The 16,329-nt window shown below is 41.9% G+C and overlaps 2 protein-coding genes across 2 annotated transcripts; both read right to left on the bottom strand.

The window, feature by feature from the left end:
* Positions 1 to 1,802: 1,802 nt before the first annotated feature.
* Positions 1,803 to 4,255, bottom strand: LOC141658487 (E3 ubiquitin-protein ligase At1g12760-like). The gene is made up of 5 exons (XM_074465428.1): positions 3,836 to 4,255; positions 3,025 to 3,162; positions 2,793 to 2,925; positions 2,536 to 2,682; positions 1,803 to 2,037 (listed from the first exon to the last, which is right to left on the bottom strand). The coding sequence occupies exons 1-5, from the start codon at positions 4,168 to 4,170 to the stop codon at positions 2,032 to 2,034; spliced, it is 759 nt and encodes a 252-aa protein (XP_074321529.1). The 5' UTR covers positions 4,171 to 4,255; the 3' UTR covers positions 1,803 to 2,031.
* A 6,059-nt stretch (positions 4,256 to 10,314) lies between these two features.
* On the bottom strand, positions 10,315 to 12,008 carry LOC141586060 (E3 ubiquitin-protein ligase At1g12760-like). The gene is made up of 3 exons (XM_074407172.1): positions 11,570 to 12,008; positions 10,685 to 10,822; positions 10,315 to 10,572 (listed from the first exon to the last, which is right to left on the bottom strand). The coding sequence occupies exons 1-3, from the start codon at positions 11,899 to 11,901 to the stop codon at positions 10,482 to 10,484; spliced, it is 561 nt and encodes a 186-aa protein (XP_074263273.1). The 5' UTR covers positions 11,902 to 12,008; the 3' UTR covers positions 10,315 to 10,481.
* Positions 12,009 to 16,329: the final 4,321 nt, after the last annotated feature.

The raw sequence follows: 16,329 nt of genomic DNA, 5'->3' as shown, positions 1-16,329 counted from the left end.
AACATCTCTAATTAATTGAAACTTTATTTTGGAATCACATATGGAAATTAGATATTATTTGTGATTAGTCGTATGTAATATAATGAGACTTACCCACAGAAATCTTGTTGTATGTATTTGTATGACTAATTAGGATGATATATTGAATCTTGTTTCTTAATCTACCCACAGGAGTTGAGAGATGTATATGATTTGATAGTATTATCATAAAGTTAAATTTTTATGTATTTAATTGAGTAGAACTTTAGCCCACAAGCAAGTTTTATGTCTCTAGATACATATTTGAGCATGATTTACATGGGTAAAGCATGATTAAGTTTAAAGTCTCAACTTTGTTAATAATAAGCATGTTATTCATTATATTTGCAGTAATTTTACCTGGGAGTTCTACTAATGTTAAATTTGACATTCCTGAATTGAATGGTGATAACTATAAGGTCTGGAAAGAGAGAATGCTACTGCAGTTGGGATGGTTAGATACTGATTATGCTATTCGGAAAGACGAACCACCTAAAGTAACTAAAGAAAGCACTAAAGAAGCAATTGATCTTTATGAAAAGTGGGAGAAATCTAATCGTCTCTCCATTATGTTCATAAAGACCAGAATGTGTGCTAGTATTCGTGGTTCTGTTGATCAGCATATTAAAGTTAAAGATCTAATTAAGGCCATCGATGAGCAGTTTGCAACTTCTAATAAAGCTCTTGCTAGTACCTTAATAACGCAGTTTTCATTTTTGAGGCTCACCGAGACTAAAGGTGTGCATGATTATATCATGCGCATGAGGGATATTGCAGCCCAACTTAAGACTTTGGAAGTTACCATGTCTGACTCTTTCCTTGTGCACTTCATTTTATGCACTCTTCCTCCAAAATATGCTTCTTTTAAGATCTCTTACAACACACATAAGGATAAATGGTCAATTAATGAACTTATGGCCATGTGTGTTCAAGAGGAGGGCAGATTGTTAATGGAGGAAGGTGAAAAGGTGAACCTTAATGTTGCTTCTTCTTCAAAGAGGCAAAAGGATTACACTAAAGATAAGGGAAAGGGAAAGATTTCAGCTGAGCCAGCCATTAAGAAGGAGTCTACGTGTTTCTTCTGTAAAAAGAAGGGACACATGAAGATAGACTGCATTAAGTTTAAGGCTTGGCTAAAGAAGAAAGGTAATTTTCATGCGTTTGTTTGTTATGAATCTAGTATGGTTAATGTTAATCATAATACATGGTGGATTGATTCTGGAACTACAATCCATGTTTCGAATACCTTGCAGGGTATGACAAACCTAAGGAAACCAAAGGCGATGAACTTTCAATCTATTCAGAAAACCGTTTAGTTCACATGTGGAGGCCATTGGGACATGCAGCTTAATATTAAGTAGTGGTTTTATTTTGCATTTGGAAAAGACATTTTATGTTCCGAATTTCTCTATAAATTTGATTTCAGTATCAAGACTTGTACCTTTGGGTTTTACCTTTAATTTTTCAGACTCTGGATTCAGTATTCTCAGAAATTCTGAAATTATTGGTTATGCTATTTTGTCTGATAATTTATATCGTCTTGAACTGCAAAATACTATTACTCATAATTCTATGCATGTCAATGCTGGTTTAAAACGTTGTATTATGAATGAGAATTCCTCTATTTTGTGGCACCGGAGATTGGGACATATCTCCATTGAGAGGGTTAAAAGATTAGTAAAGGATGAGGTACTTGATACTTTAGACTTTACTGATTTTGATACTTGTGTTAGTTGCATTAAGGGTAAGCAGACTAACATGTCTAAGAAAGGTGCAAAGAGAAGTTGTCCGGACATGAATGCTAATGATCCAAAGTCTTTACAATACACACGAACAAGTACGTAAAGAAGGTATTACAATCGCACACAACACTCTTGTCTTTACACTTTGGTCACTACTTGGTAAGCATTTTTCAGTATGATGTATTTGCAGTTGGAAAGAGGAGAATCGGGTTTCTTGAGTAGCCAATTGTCGATGCCAACACGGTGTATGTAACTCCCGCTCGCAGATAGCTCACACCTACAAAATACCCAGGGATTCAAAGATTTTGATATTTCGAAAAAAATTGTAGTGTGAGCTGAAGAAGCAAAACTAATAGTGAGTGACGGCTTCTATAAGACAATATAACAGAAGTTACTCTATTTCACAAAAATTTAAATGAGACGGTTTCACATAATCACATGCTCGAGGATTATTCCTTCAACTTTCCTCGAGTTCACCCCTTTATATATGCGCTTATAAATAAAAGCTAATTTCAACACTCATCGACATCACATTTTGGAGAATGAGATAGCGTCATTAGGGCTATCGAATTTTGGTACCACCTTCTCACATGCAAATGGTAGGACCTACACGATTTCCTTTGCATTATGTAGGGCCTACACTATATATGTGAGAAGGTGGTACTGAAACTCAGTACCACCTAATGACGCCCTATCAACTTATACCCGGCCGGGTAAGTTCCTCGTCGCCTCTAAAGAAACACACACACACACAAAGCGTCCTAAAAAGACTTACAGCATTCTCTGCAGCAATGTCATGTTTTGCAGGTGTGTCAATATCGTCTTGGTTATTCATAGTTCCATCGGATGAATCCTGGTTAACACTAAATCTTCTGGAAATGTTCCTCGTCAACCTTGCAATAAGATCTTCATTTTCTCCATTCTATTTCTCAAAACAACCATATACACAAAAGCATACATCAAGCTATAGTCCTAGCACTTTCAAAAATCAGAAAATAACCGATGAATAACACAAAACACAAGCAAAGCTACCTCATCTGGTACTCTACTTAGAATCGGCATTATGAATTGGAGGAAACAATAGCCAGCTACACACAAGATGCATGACATGAAGGCGAATATCAAAAGAACGAACAGATCAAGTGCCAAGAATATTACAGTAAACCTGCGAAATTAAAACAAAGCATTATTGAGTAAAAAAAGACAGAGGACACAAAAGGTAATTCATGTAAACGCGATGATGATAACAAGACGAAGAACTTACCAGAATAGTTTCGGTGCATCATTTGCTAGCGTTTTCCCGCCAGAGAACATCCAGTATAATCCAACTATCCACCAAATTACGTTGAGCACAGTGTTTACGGTTTGTGAACACTTTGCAACACGGCCAAGTGCCGTCTTCCTGATCGTATAAAAAATGAAATCGATTTATGTTAAATTTGTTATCATTTAAACGAAGAAGACAATCGGATAACGCAGTTTGTTCAACTAGTGATACTACAGAAAAAATCAATCTGGAAATTTTGACTCCAGGAGTCGAGCAATCAAGGCTTCGACCTTTAGTTCAAGCAAAAACACAGCCACTAGCGGAGCCAGGATTTGAGCTTAGGGAGTGACACTCGAAAAAAATTCGAAAAATTTAACTAAAAACGTCGAAAAACTCAACCGCCGGGGGGACCGCCCTGCTACTCTGCTAGCCCCCCTAGCTCCACCACTGAACACGGCTAGCTATATGACGAAAATTCATACCGAACTTTGACAGACATAAACGCGCGTGACCTTTTGGTCACACTGGCTATGATACTATGTCAAGAAACCATTTCAAACAAAATCTTAAACCGATAGTTGGAGTCACAAGATCAGTTTTAAATTCTAACAAATATTTATGCAGGGACGAACAAGTAATGATATAATTAATATCAGATAAACATGAAAAAATTTCAAAAATTTTAACTAACTTGTTGAGTCAATTTTTTATTCCACCTAGTCAACTCTGGCGACTTTCAGAGTTACACAGATCCGATCCAATTTGACCAAACCCGAACATAAAAAACGGATCATCCATTGATACATACCTGGTGACGGTGTTATCCGGATCCAACATAGTAACCTCCCATAACTGTTTCCGGTGAAAATAATCAAGCAACACACAAACCATACGAAGAACACGTAAAACTACAAACCCAACGATCCACACCCGAAGCGGAACCTTTGTCGTTTCACCCTTGCTTAATACAGCTAGGACAACTACCGCGACAGTTACAATAATCGCGCACCAAATTAGTTCAAGGACCATGGCCAGCGGTGCTGGGCGACAGCTCGCTAATATTGCTCGTTGTAACCCGGAGTTTGTTGAGCTGAGAAGCGGTGCGGTGGTGTCGGCGACGGGGTTAGTTTCGGTTGTTGACATTTTGGAGAGGAGAAATTTTTCGCGCTGAATTTATTTTTTGACTTATTATATGAAATTTTTCGGGGTTTTATAATATCGAGGTCAGCAGAAGTCGTCGTTTTACAACAACTCATTTTAGTTAGTTATTAGTATTACCACTTGCTTAGATGCGAGTTATTTTGGATTTGTATATAGAGTTATTAGTATTACCACTTGCTTAGATGCGAGTTAGCAGCCACATCCAAAACCGATAATTAAAGAAAAAGAAATAACACAACAAGTACTGAGTAAGTAAAAAGACATCACGATTTTTAAGCGAAAACGCTTCTTAACTAAGAATGTTGACTTGTCAACTTTGGGATCGCAGCCGGTCTTAAACTAAAACGGCACCAAAAGTCGTTATTACGTCTCCATCAAAGTATATTGTTACACATATTAAAGAATATACAATATACCCATTTTCCTAGTTCTTTCCATATTATCTAGCAATTACCATATATTATCTCGGTCTCTTATATAAATAGACTCATTGAGATTTATAATAACGGTTTTTATAACCGGTATAATTCCTAACTTTTGATTACAATTCTTAGGGATTGCGAATTTGCGAGGTGATATTGAGTGCGATTTTTGGTTGAATGATCACTGGAACTAAAGATGCCTTCGATTCTTACTGTTCCGGGTGTAATTCTAGAGCAAGTATTGTTACCACCCGTGGCTTGTAGAATGATGTCTCGAGTTGGATTCCTCACGTCTCTATCGTTCCTCTCGGCCTCTCCTGCAACAATGAACGAACTGAGGGCTTGGCTTTATGCCAAGCGTCTTTACTCCGACGCTCAAGTCAGTGAACTTAATGGGATAAGTTGTTAGTACTTGGCTAAGGATATATTGTAGAGAGATAAGGAAGATATTACCAGATGAATAGTGATTCTTAGGTTAACTTGTGGATCCTTTCCTCAATGAGGGTTGAGGAGTATTTATAGACTTTCACCTTTTGTCACGTAGTGGCCAAGTGGCCAAATGGCTAGCAGGTGGAAAGACCGTTCTACCCTCGGCCGATGGACCTATGCGGCGGCCGACCGAGGGTCTTGGATATGAGTACGCGGATGTGTGCCCTACCGGTGGATGGATCTTGGCGGGACCCAGTGACAGCCGACGAGAGCGTCGGTGAGGCTGTCTAAGTCGTTGACTTTGCTGTGGATATCTTTGACCTTGCTCAATATGTTGATTTGGTCAGCGGTGCAGAATATGCCCCATCAATTTGCCCCCAGCGTAGTCTATGCCGTGGTATGGGCTCCGATGTATGTTGAGCGTATATTCTGCGAAAGTGATTTCTGAAATTTTTTCTGTATCGGCTTCTTCTATCTCGGCCTGGTTCTTATTAGGCCGTACCATATATATCCCCCCTCCGCATGGATGCGTAAAGGGCATCCGATGTGGAAGAGAAAGTGACGCTGGCCGAGACCAGGGTTGGGAGTGCCGGTTGCTTTTGATTGCCCCCAGGCCGGTGTTCCTTAGCATGGTTGATCGGGTGGCCGACGGAGAGCGGATACCTAAGAATTTGTTGAGGAAGATGAATAGGCAGAGATACGAAAAGGTGTGTTGAAGACGCTTGATCACTGTTGCGTTGATTGACGTTTAACTGTTGCGACGATTGACATTCCGTGGTTGCATGTCCGACACGTGTCTGCTTGCTGATTGGCTGATGCTTCATGGGCTGTTCCCTGATTGGTCCTTTATTATGGGCTTTTTCCTATAAATAGGGCATTTGTTCCGTGAAATTGGTCACTAATTTCATTCTCCCAAAATTTTCTTCTCTCTAAACTTCCAAGGCCTTCTTTGTCCTCTAATTTTCAGGGTTGCTACTCCGGCGAGTGTTTTTCTTTAAGGTAAACAAACAAATTTCCTTTCTTCTCTTGTTAAATAATCATTGCTATCATGTCTTCTGCTGACGCTGAGATTAGCGCTTCGGCGCGGGGTTCCCGTCGCGTCTTGATGGGGAGGGGATACTAGAGGCCATCCCGATAAGGTTTGGGGGTCCTAGGTCTCCTCTCCGTAGTTGATCCATCAAATCGGAGGAGTGGGAGGATGAGGATGATGATGCTGATGATGACGAGAGGACTCCTTCTGATGGTGAGAGGACTCTTTCTGTTGTTGAGAGGCCGTCTGTCCCGGATCATGGCGAGGCCTACACAACTGGTCTTGATCGCGCCTGGACTAATAAATTCGCCAGCTCTTCCGGCGGGACTCTTTTCGAAGGCCATTTTTCCTTCGGTGATGGGTACAAGATTATTATCCCTGAGGAGGGTCAGGCGGTCTGTTGCCCTCCCCCTGGTCACATCGGCGTGTATATCAGGCATCTGGAGTATGGGCTCCGGTTTCCTTTGAACGAACACGTCATGGCCATCATCAAAGCTATGAACGTCGCTGTGGCTCAACTGCATCCGTTGGCCATGAGGACGATAGTCGGCTTTGTGTGGCTTTGTCTCTTTAGGGGGGAGGTCCCGACGGTTAACTTATTCCGCCGCCTTCATCATCTACGGCCGTCAATCCCCGGTAAAGTGGGGTGGTACAACGTGCAGACGGAGCCAGGCATCGTCTCCGTGTCTAAGCTTACTTCTTGTAAGGGCTGGCAACGGCGGTGGGTGTACGTCCAAGTGCCTGAGGACTACCCATTGCCTCGGTCCTTCCAGAGCCTTGTTTACTTGCGGTGTGAGAACCGGGAAGAATATGAGAGATGTGTTTCCCGGGGTAAAGTTAAGATGGACGCTTCGATGGTCCCTCTTACTGCGGAGGAAAAACGGCGTCTGGTGTTTGACGCCGAGAAGGGATGGCGCCCCGACTCGGATTATCCTTCGAGGATGAGCCGCTAGCGTTAAATCGTGTAGGCATATTGATCGCTAGATTTGCGTCTCAATTGCACCGAGTATCGTTTCTTCTAGCGTATCGACCGACGTGTTCCCGTCGCTCTCGGCTTTGACCAGAGGTAATCGGGGTTGCGGCTCGACAAACGTTAAATCGTGTAGGCATATTTGACCGCTAGATTTGCGTCTCAATTGCACTGAGTATACGTTTCTTCTAGCGTATCGACCGACGTGTTCCCCGTCGCTCTCGGCTTTGACCGAGGTAATCGGGGTTGCGGCTCGACAGCGTTCGTAACTGTGTAGGCATATTGACCGCTAGATTTGCGTCTCAATTGCACTGAGTATACGTTTCTTCTAGCGTATCGACCGACGTGTTCCCCGTCGCTCTCGGCTTTGACCGGGTAATCGGGTTGCGGCTCGACGGCGTTAAATAGCTCAGAATCGTAGGCATATTGACCGCTAGATTTGCGTCTCAATTACCGTGCATATCGTTTCTTCTAGCGTATCGACCGACGTGTTCCCCGTCGCTCTCGGCTTTGGCGAGGTAATCGGGTTGCGGCCGACGGCGTTAAATCAGAATGTGTAGGCGTATTGATCGCTAGATTTGCGTCTCAATTGCACTGAGTATACGGAGGAGATAAGTACTGGCGGAAAATTTGGATGTTTCTTCACTAGACATAAACACGCGTCGGGGTGCCTACAATGGTTTTGGGACACCTCCGCCGCTTATACAAAGTATTTTCTTAGGTTGTCAGTGTTCCAGTGGCTCATCAAGGGCACGCCCCCCATGTCGGTCAGCCGGTATGTACCCGGCCTCATCTCTTCAACTACTTTGTAGGGTCCCTCCCAGTTGGCCGTTAATTTACCATGAATATTTCCTTTGTTGGTGGCGGCCGACTTCCTTAGGACCAGATCTCCTATTTTTAAGTCCCTTTTGTGGACTCTTCGGTTGTAGGCTCTTTTCATCCGGTTTTGGTATACTGCCAAGTTGAGGCGTGCCGTATCTCGGCTTTCTTCGACCGGGTCTAGGGAGGCTCTCAGGCCTTCTTCGTTTTCAACTGGGGTGAAGGTTGCCGTTCTGAATGTTGGCACCGTCGCTCTGATTGGCAGGACTGCTTCGGAGCCGTAGACCAAGTGGAAGGGGGCGTACCCCGTTGCTTCTTTCTCCGTGGTCCGAAGGGACCACAGGACACCGGGTAGTTCATCGGCCCACCTTCCCTTAAGGTCTTCAACTGTCTTTTTCAAACCGTTGAGGATTGTTTTGTTGGTCGCTTCCGCCTGCACGTTGCTTTGTGGGTGACAGACGGAGGAGTATGCAAACTTGATGCCAAGCTCTTCTAACCAGTTCATTATCAGGTCACTCCAAAACTCTCGGCCGTGGTCAAATACCATAACTTGGGGTAGTCCGAAACGAGTTACAACATTTTCCCAGATTACCTTTCTGACGGCCGCTGTGGTTTTTGCCGGTACTGCTACAACTTCAACCCATTTGGTGAAGTAGTCAACGGCGACGATCAAAAACTTCCTTCCTCCGGAGGCCGTTGGAAAAGGCCCTAGCATATCCATCCCCCACTGTGCGAAAGGGAGGGGATTAAGCACCGGTTGTAGGTCCCGGGAAGGAGCGTGTATCACCGGAGCATGCATTTGACAGTTCGTGCATTTCTTGGTTTTAGCCTTGGAATCCGCAAGCATGGTGGGCCAGAAGTAGCCGGCTCGGAGAGCTTTGTGGGCCAGCGTTCTTGCCCCCATGTGGTGACCACAGATGCCTTCGTGAATTTCTGTCAAAATTAGCTCTGCGTCGGCTGGGCCTACGCATTTCAAAAGTGGTCTTATTACGGACCTTCTGTATAATTCTCCTTCAAACAACAAGTACCTGGCGGCGATCCCCTTTATCTTGGCCGAGAGATTGCGGTCCTCCGGCAACTCATTTGCAAGTTTGTATTTCATTATGGGAGTCATCCACGTGGTCACGGCCTCGATGTTGCCCACCGTGCAGAGTGCGTCAGTGATGCTTTTAGCGGTCCTGATGTCCACTAGCACGGTTCGGCTGATATTCTTGATGGTTGAACTGGCAAGTTTTGAGAGAGCGTCGGCCCGGTTGTTCTCAGATCTGGGAACGCATTGGATTTGGAAAGATTTCAATCTCGCTATGTCGTCCTTTACCCTTTCCAGGTACCTTACCATTCCGTCGTCCCGAGCCTCAAACTCCCCTCTGATTTGGTTAGTAACCAACAGTGAGTCTGTCTTCAACACGATGTGTTCTCGCTCCCGGCCCCTAGCTAGCTCGACTCCGGTTATCACCGCCTCGTATTCGGATTCGTTGTTCGAGGCCGAGAAGGTGAATTTCAAGGCATACTCAAACTCGTCCCCGTTTGGGCTGATGATAAGGATGCCGGCTCCTGAGCTGTTGGTCGTGGAGGAGCCGTCGGTGTAAACCTCCCCATAGACGGCGCCAATTGTTCCGGGTGTAATTCCAGAGCAAGTATTGTTACCACCCGTGGCTTGTAGAATGATGTCTCGAGTTGGATTCCTCACGTCTCTATCGTTCCTCTCGGCCTCTCTGCAACAATGAACGAGGCGAGGGCTTGGCTTTATGCCAGCGTACTCACTCCGACGCTTCCAGTCGGTGAACTTAATGGGATAAGTTGTTAGTACTTGGCTAAGGATATATTGTAGAGATAAGGAAGATATTACCAGATGAATAGTGATTCTTAGGTTAACTTGTGGATCATTTCCTCAATGAGGGTTGAGGAGTATTTATAGACTTTCACCTTTTGTCACGTAGTAGCCAAGTGGCTAGCGGTGGAAAGACCGTTCTACCCTCGTAGATGGACCTATGGCGGACCGAGGGTCTTGGATATGAGTACGCGGATGTGTGCCCATTTGGCCGGATCTTTGCGGGACCCAAGTGACAGTCGACGAGAGAGCGTCGGTGAGGTTTGTCTAAGTCGTTGACTTTCTTTGTGGATATCTTTGACTCGCTTCTCATATGTTGATTTGGTCGTTGATGCGGAATATCTTTGCCCCATCACTTACTTTTACTAATAAAACTCAATGAGGGGATGCGAGTTCTCGACATTCTTGTAGATGACTATACTTATTATAGCCGTCATAACTCCTAAACGATTAAAATTAGAAGATTCTCGTAACTCAGCTAAAACAATTATTGTTGCATCTCAATTAAAGTTATCAGATGTCATTTGTATGCTCATAAGATGAGTTATACAACATTCGCACCACCCGAGTTTGGTCTCAAGGGAGTAAGGACCACTTCGAGACGCTCTTCTACAGGCTCCACAAGAGAATCAAATGTCATATTATTTTTTTTTTCTGCAGATTAATAAAAAACAAGAAATCGGGTTTTTTCACCCGCTTAATAACAATTAAAGATTATTACAAGCAAGATCGATATAGCTAGCTACCTGAATCAATACATTACATATTGGAAACGATATTATGCACAGGAGCCTACAGTAGCGCAGCTCCATAATCGATGCATGACGTGCAGACGAAAATAGAAACGTAGAACAGATCAAGTGCCAAGAATATTGCAGTGAACCTGTGAAAATAAAGTCCGTCCTGTCTTTAGAAACAGAAGACGGTACAGTGGTACGCAAAAGATAATTCAAATGAAAGCGACTAACAACGAAAAGACGAAGAAATTAAATTACCAGAATAGTTTTGGTGCATCGTATGCTAGCATTTGGCCACCATAGAACATCCAATATGCTCCAATTATCCACCAAATCACATTGAGCACTGATTTTACTAATTGAAGACAATTTGTAATACGGTCCAGTACCGTGTGCCTAAGCAAATCAAGAATGAAATTAATTGAGGTATGTTGCTGATCGGGCAGTTCCGATTACTCGTATCTGATTCTAATCTGTGTTTGAACTCTAGATAACCGAACATTTTACCAAATTATCGTGTCATCTTAAAAAAAAAACCGAAGATTAGTAGTGTGAAATTGTCAAGAAACCATTTCAACCAAAAATTTAAGATGATGATTGGAGTCTCATGATCGGTTTTATTTTCTAACACGCCCCTCACACAAGAATTTCAGTTGGGCTTGAAGTGTGGATGCAACTCAGGCCTCTAGCTTAATTGGCATTTACTCATTTCTAATTGGCGGATAGCTATTCAAAACTCGAAACTTGCAAAAGTGAATTGCATAGCTTCATTTAGGCCTTTAGAGGTGTACACTAGGCTGGGCTGGGCTGGGCTCCATAATGCCTAGCCCGAGCCCAGCCTATATAGTGTTTTTTGAATTTTTAAAGGGCCAAGTTGGTCGATTGGGCCCGTAAATTTGGGGCACTAGCCCGGCCCGGGTAGAGGGGCGGGCTGGGTTGGGCTAAAAAACCGGCCCACTAATGCAGGTTGGGGCGAGCTGGCCCGCACCGTTGAACGGCTCTAGCTTCATTACCATAAAACTCAATTTTCCTTGGAATAATTCAAAATTAGCGATGACGAACTCAGAAACCACAACACTTTTTGAGTCGAATCCAGATTAAACCAAATAGAATAAACGAAAGCAAAAAGGAAAAGAATGAAACCTCGAGTTAAGGGCATCAAACGGGCGAAACAAGGCCTTGGTGGCCTCTCTCCAACGCCAATAATTGATGCACGCATAAATCATATGAAGAACACGCAGAGCTGCATATCCAATAACCCACACCCTCAGCGGAACCGTCGTCGTGACGTCTTTGCTCAGCACCACTACCACGACTGCGACCGATAAGATAAGCGTCCTCCATATTAAGTCAAGGACTATGTACAAGGATCCGAGAAAGTCGTCTGCCGGAGTAAACTCGCCATGTTGAGTAAAATGGCGTTGATCGTTAGCTGGATTTAGAAGCGGCTTCGTTGTAGTGGTGGTGGTTGACATTGTGGAGGGAGAAATTTCTTGAAATATAATGTTATAGAGTTACAGGTACACCATGTATGCTGAATTTGTCGTGGGGTTTTATAATATGTGGCTAAGCTGAGGACAACGGTGTAACCGTCCATTGAAGTTAAGTATCATCCCCACTTGTATAGTTGTGTATATAAGACAACGGCCCGGTGTTGTTTTTCCATATGCAATCTGCTTTTGCTTATTCGAACTACTTACACGTTTTATATTTAAGACGAATATACCCATCTTAAATAAAAATGAGTAAGTACCTCTTAAGACGGGCCATTTTCGTCTAAAAAAAATCGAATACTCGTAAAAAATGGTTTAATGCCTGGTATAGCCTCTCAAACTACTCAAATTGAAGTGTAAATGGGTAATTGAAGTGTATAATATATTGTTTTTGGAACTTGAGAGTCTCGAAAAAAAATGTCTTTTAATCGTAAGGACGATTTTCGGGTCAGATTAAGCGAACTCACAAATTTATGAAAGAATAGCGGATATTAGAGGCTGACGGTGTTCAATAAACAAGTCTTGGCGGAAATAAGATAATTGTTAGAAAATGGTTAAATAAATTTTATTTTTGGCTAAAATTGAATAAGGTAATTCCTAAAGAGACCCCGGAAACGTGGTAGAAAAATCGGGAGAAAAAGAGACGCGACATGATACAGCCTCCGGAACGGCTCAATTGAACTGTATCTTGAAGTATATAATACACGGTTTTCGGTATTCAAGGGTCCCAGAACAAAAATGTCCATAAAATGCAAAGACGGTTTCTCGTGTCAAATAAAAATGGCCTCACAATTTTTGAGGAATCGGGGATAGGATGACATTTAATTTAAGGTTGGCGGTGTGCGATAATAAAGTGAGAGACGAAAATCGAATACTCGTAAAAAATAGTTTATTACAATTTATTTGGAGCTGAAATTGACTAATGCACCTCCTGAAGCGACCCTGGACACGTAGTTGAAACACGACACGAAACGGCCTTTCGAACGGTTCAAATTGAAGTATATAATACACGTTTTCGGGATTTTAAGGTCCCGGAACTAAAATGTCCGTAAATCACATATGTGATTTCTTGGGTCAAACAAAGCGTCCTCACAAAATTTTACGAGCAACAGTGGACATTTGAGGCTGACGGTGTGCGATAAACCGGTCTTTGGCGGAAATTGGAGATTCGTTAAAAATGTTTTAATACTTGTTATTTGAGACTGTAATCGATTAGGGTAACTCCTAGCACGATCATTGCCACGTGGTAGAAAACCCGGGAGAAAAAAAGCACGACCCGATACCGCCTCCGGAACGGCTCAAATTGAAATGTATAATACACGGTTTTCGGGATTTTAGGTTCCCGGAACAAAAATATTCGTAAATCACACGGACGGTTTCTCGAGTCAGACAAAGCGGCGTCCAAACTTTTGAGGCGAAACAGATGACATTTGAGGCTGTCGGTGTGCGATAAACCAGTCTCGGGCGGAAATCGGATACTCGTTAAAAAATGGTTTAGTACTTCTTATTCGAGGCTGAAATTGAATAGGGTAACTCTTGAAACGACCCCGAAAACGTGCTAGTAAAAGCGGGACAAAAAGAAATATTGTCCGATACAACATTCCGAACTCCTAAAAAAGGAGTGTATATATATAATACACGGTTTTCGGAATTTTAAGTTCCCGGAACAAAAATTTTCGTAAATCACACGTACAATAGTTTCTCAAGTCGTTGTGCGATAAACCAGTCCTTCTTATTTGGTACTCAAATTGAACTGACTAACTCCTGAAACTAGACCTAGCAAACAGATCAGGTCGTGTCGTGTTCGTGTTCATGTCAACTTTAAACGGGTCACCACTACCTCAACCCTAACCCGACCCAATTACATAAACGGGTCATTTGTCTCAACCCTAACCCAACCCATTTAATTTTTCTATAACCCAACTCGACTTGTTTAACCCATTTATCTTTTAGCAGATCATGTTTAACCCATTTATCTTTTAGCGAGTCATTTTTAACCCACTTAACCCGTTTAACGCAATAAACTAATAAAAAAAACAAGCTTTATAAGGCTATTATCCCACAATCGAGGAATGAAAATACTTATTTTAAGTTGTTTGGTTGGATTATTGACACTTTTAAATAAGCAGGTTATTCGTGTCGGGTTCGTGTCAAAAGAGCTCAACCCTAACCCGACCCATTTAAGTTTCGTGTCGTGTTCGTGTCAACCCAATTACTTAAATGAGTCACAACGTCTTGACCCTAACCCGCTAACTTCGTGTCGGGTTCGTATCGTGTTTTCGGGTCGAGTCAATAATTGTCACCTTTACCTGAAACGACCCTGGATACGTGGTAGAAACCAGGAGAAAAAAAACACGACTTGGTACGGCCTTCTGCCAAACGGCTCAAATTTAACTATATATTGAAGTTTATAATACACGGTTTGATTTGGTGGTTGCTCTTAGTTGACCACTTTGTATTATTAACAAGACTTTTCCTTCCATAAAAATACAGTTTAACTATTGCTAACAAATCCCGGATTTCGAAATTCTCTCCATAAAATACTGAAATAACAAGTTTTCATATCGAAACGATGTGAGCAACCACCACATCAAACCGTGTATTACTTTCTCCGTTTTCATATGATCTACCCATTTTATTAAAATACTATACTCATATATTCAATAAATGAGTAGATCATATAAAAATAGAGGAAGTATTACTCTGTATGATTTCAGTCGCGAATCACAAAATATACACTCCGAAATATTTCAATTTAACGTTTATTTGAAGAGACAAAACTGTCCTGCAATAATTATCTCTATATCGACTTTGAAAATTTCTTATAATGGTCACTTTATCTTAAGGTTGTGTCATGTGTGAGAGAATATGGTATGTTATACCATCTCTATATACTAAAAGAATAAGAAAAGCTCAAATTTTTCCCGCTTAAAACGCATTCCCTATTTAGATAATTCCCTATATACTTTCTTATTCTGATATAATCCCCTATATACTTTCCTATTTGAGGTGCATAAAATTTGTCTCTAAGTTTTTTGCAATAAAAATTTCGTTAACTTTGTAAGATAAGTCTTATTATAAAAATTAATAAATTGTCAATTTATAATTGTAGACACCTCGTTTCTGCACCCCTCGCAAACCACCCGGTGATGATTGGGCCGCATGTTTGATCCGCGGAACGATTAGTGACAGTTCGTAAGATTATCGTCAAGTGATTGCTCAAAAATTAATGTCAACCTCTTAGTTGTCATCTACGTGCCGATACGGTCGTTTTGGCGATAATTAGAGTACATTCGAGTCCGGGTCAAAAACCGTCTCCATTTTCTCGATAGCATTTAAAAATCCCGAGTCGAAATGTTCGGAATGTTCCGGATATTTCTATTCCATATTTCTCAAATTTTATCTTTTGGCAAATAATATCCCGTAATATTCAAAAGATAATCGAATAAATCCGTCCTACCATAACTTAAACACGGAAATCTTTCTTAAACAGAGGAAACCTCACGGGAATAGACGAAGAAGTCTTTGCGCCTCTTCCAAGAGACGCGATGGCTGCGCGCCTCTTCCCAGGCCCTTCTTTGCATGATTTACGTATCTTTTTTATATCTTTCCGAGATTCACTTCCAAAGAGTCTCCGAAACCCTATTCCTTCACGTGATTAGTATAAATAGGAGCCTTCGTTCCTCATATTTCTCACGCGAGTGTCCGCCCTTCTCTTCTCCCTTTGCATTCTAGACTTCGTTCTTACTAATTGGCGCCTACGTGCTTGAACCTTCGACCACGTAAGCTCGGATCCTTCCCGGTACCAGCCTCTCCGTTGCATGACCGACCAATTTGACCACTACACTCAATCAATCTAATTAATCAATTTGTTAAATCGTTTTCCTCTTACGAGGCACTCTTTCCTTGCATTCGCGTCGAGCATCACTAATCGATCTTCTTAGTTCTTCTCGTTCCGTCAACATGTAAGTCTGAGGGTGTATAATTCCTTTTGTTTATTGTATTTTTAATTATTGTATAACAATTGTAAGGTTTATGTCGAAAGTACTCATTAAAACCGATTTCTAAAACCGTCTTCAAAACCTCGTTTTGCGGATTTCCGATGAGATGACGTCGAGAAAAGACGCAAAGAATCGCTGCTGCGCCTCTTCAAAGGAGCGCAGCACTGCTGCGCCTCTTTGTGAGGCCGCCAGCTTCCTCGCTTCTTTTCTTCTTCCTCCGTCCTCTGCAATTCATATCAAATTTATTTGTTTTGTTTGTTAAATCTGTTAATTCTCCGTCATAAAATCATAATAATTAGCATGTATATTGTATCATATATTTCATCATCCATTCACATGTTTAATTCATCTAATCCGACTTAAATCCCAAGTAATTCATATTTGCGGGTTTTCGTCATTAAGTTCAATT

This window comes from Silene latifolia, chromosome 6 (genome assembly GCF_048544455.1).
Source record: "Silene latifolia isolate original U9 population chromosome 6, ASM4854445v1, whole genome shotgun sequence".
Taxonomy (NCBI): Eukaryota; Viridiplantae; Streptophyta; class Magnoliopsida; order Caryophyllales; family Caryophyllaceae; genus Silene; species Silene latifolia.
Note: the sequence above shows the minus strand (reverse complement) of the source record. Positions and strands in the feature narration are given on the sequence as shown.

Bases quoted from the DNA above. Each gene is read 5' to 3' on its own strand.
- LOC141586060 (XM_074407172.1), bottom strand. From the start codon at position 11,901: ATGTCAACCACCACCACTACAACGAAGCCGCTTCTAAATCCAGCTAAC. The intron at 10,823-11,569 runs GTTTCATTCTTT...TGATTTGCTTAG, and splicing joins TTTGATGCCCTTAACTCGAG to GCACACGGTACTGGACCGTA. The intron at 10,573-10,684 runs GTAATTTAATTT...TTATTTTCACAG, and splicing joins GATGCACCAAAACTATTCTG to GTTCACTGCAATATTCTTGG.
- LOC141658487 (XM_074465428.1), bottom strand. From the start codon at position 4,170: ATGTCAACAACCGAAACTAACCCCGTCGCCGACACCACCGCACCGCTT. The intron at 3,163-3,835 runs GTATGTATCAAT...TTATACGATCAG, and splicing joins CCGGATAACACCGTCACCAG to GAAGACGGCACTTGGCCGTG. The intron at 2,683-2,792 runs GTAGCTTTGCTT...TTTGAGAAATAG, and splicing joins TAAGTAGAGTACCAGATGAG to AATGGAGAAAATGAAGATCT.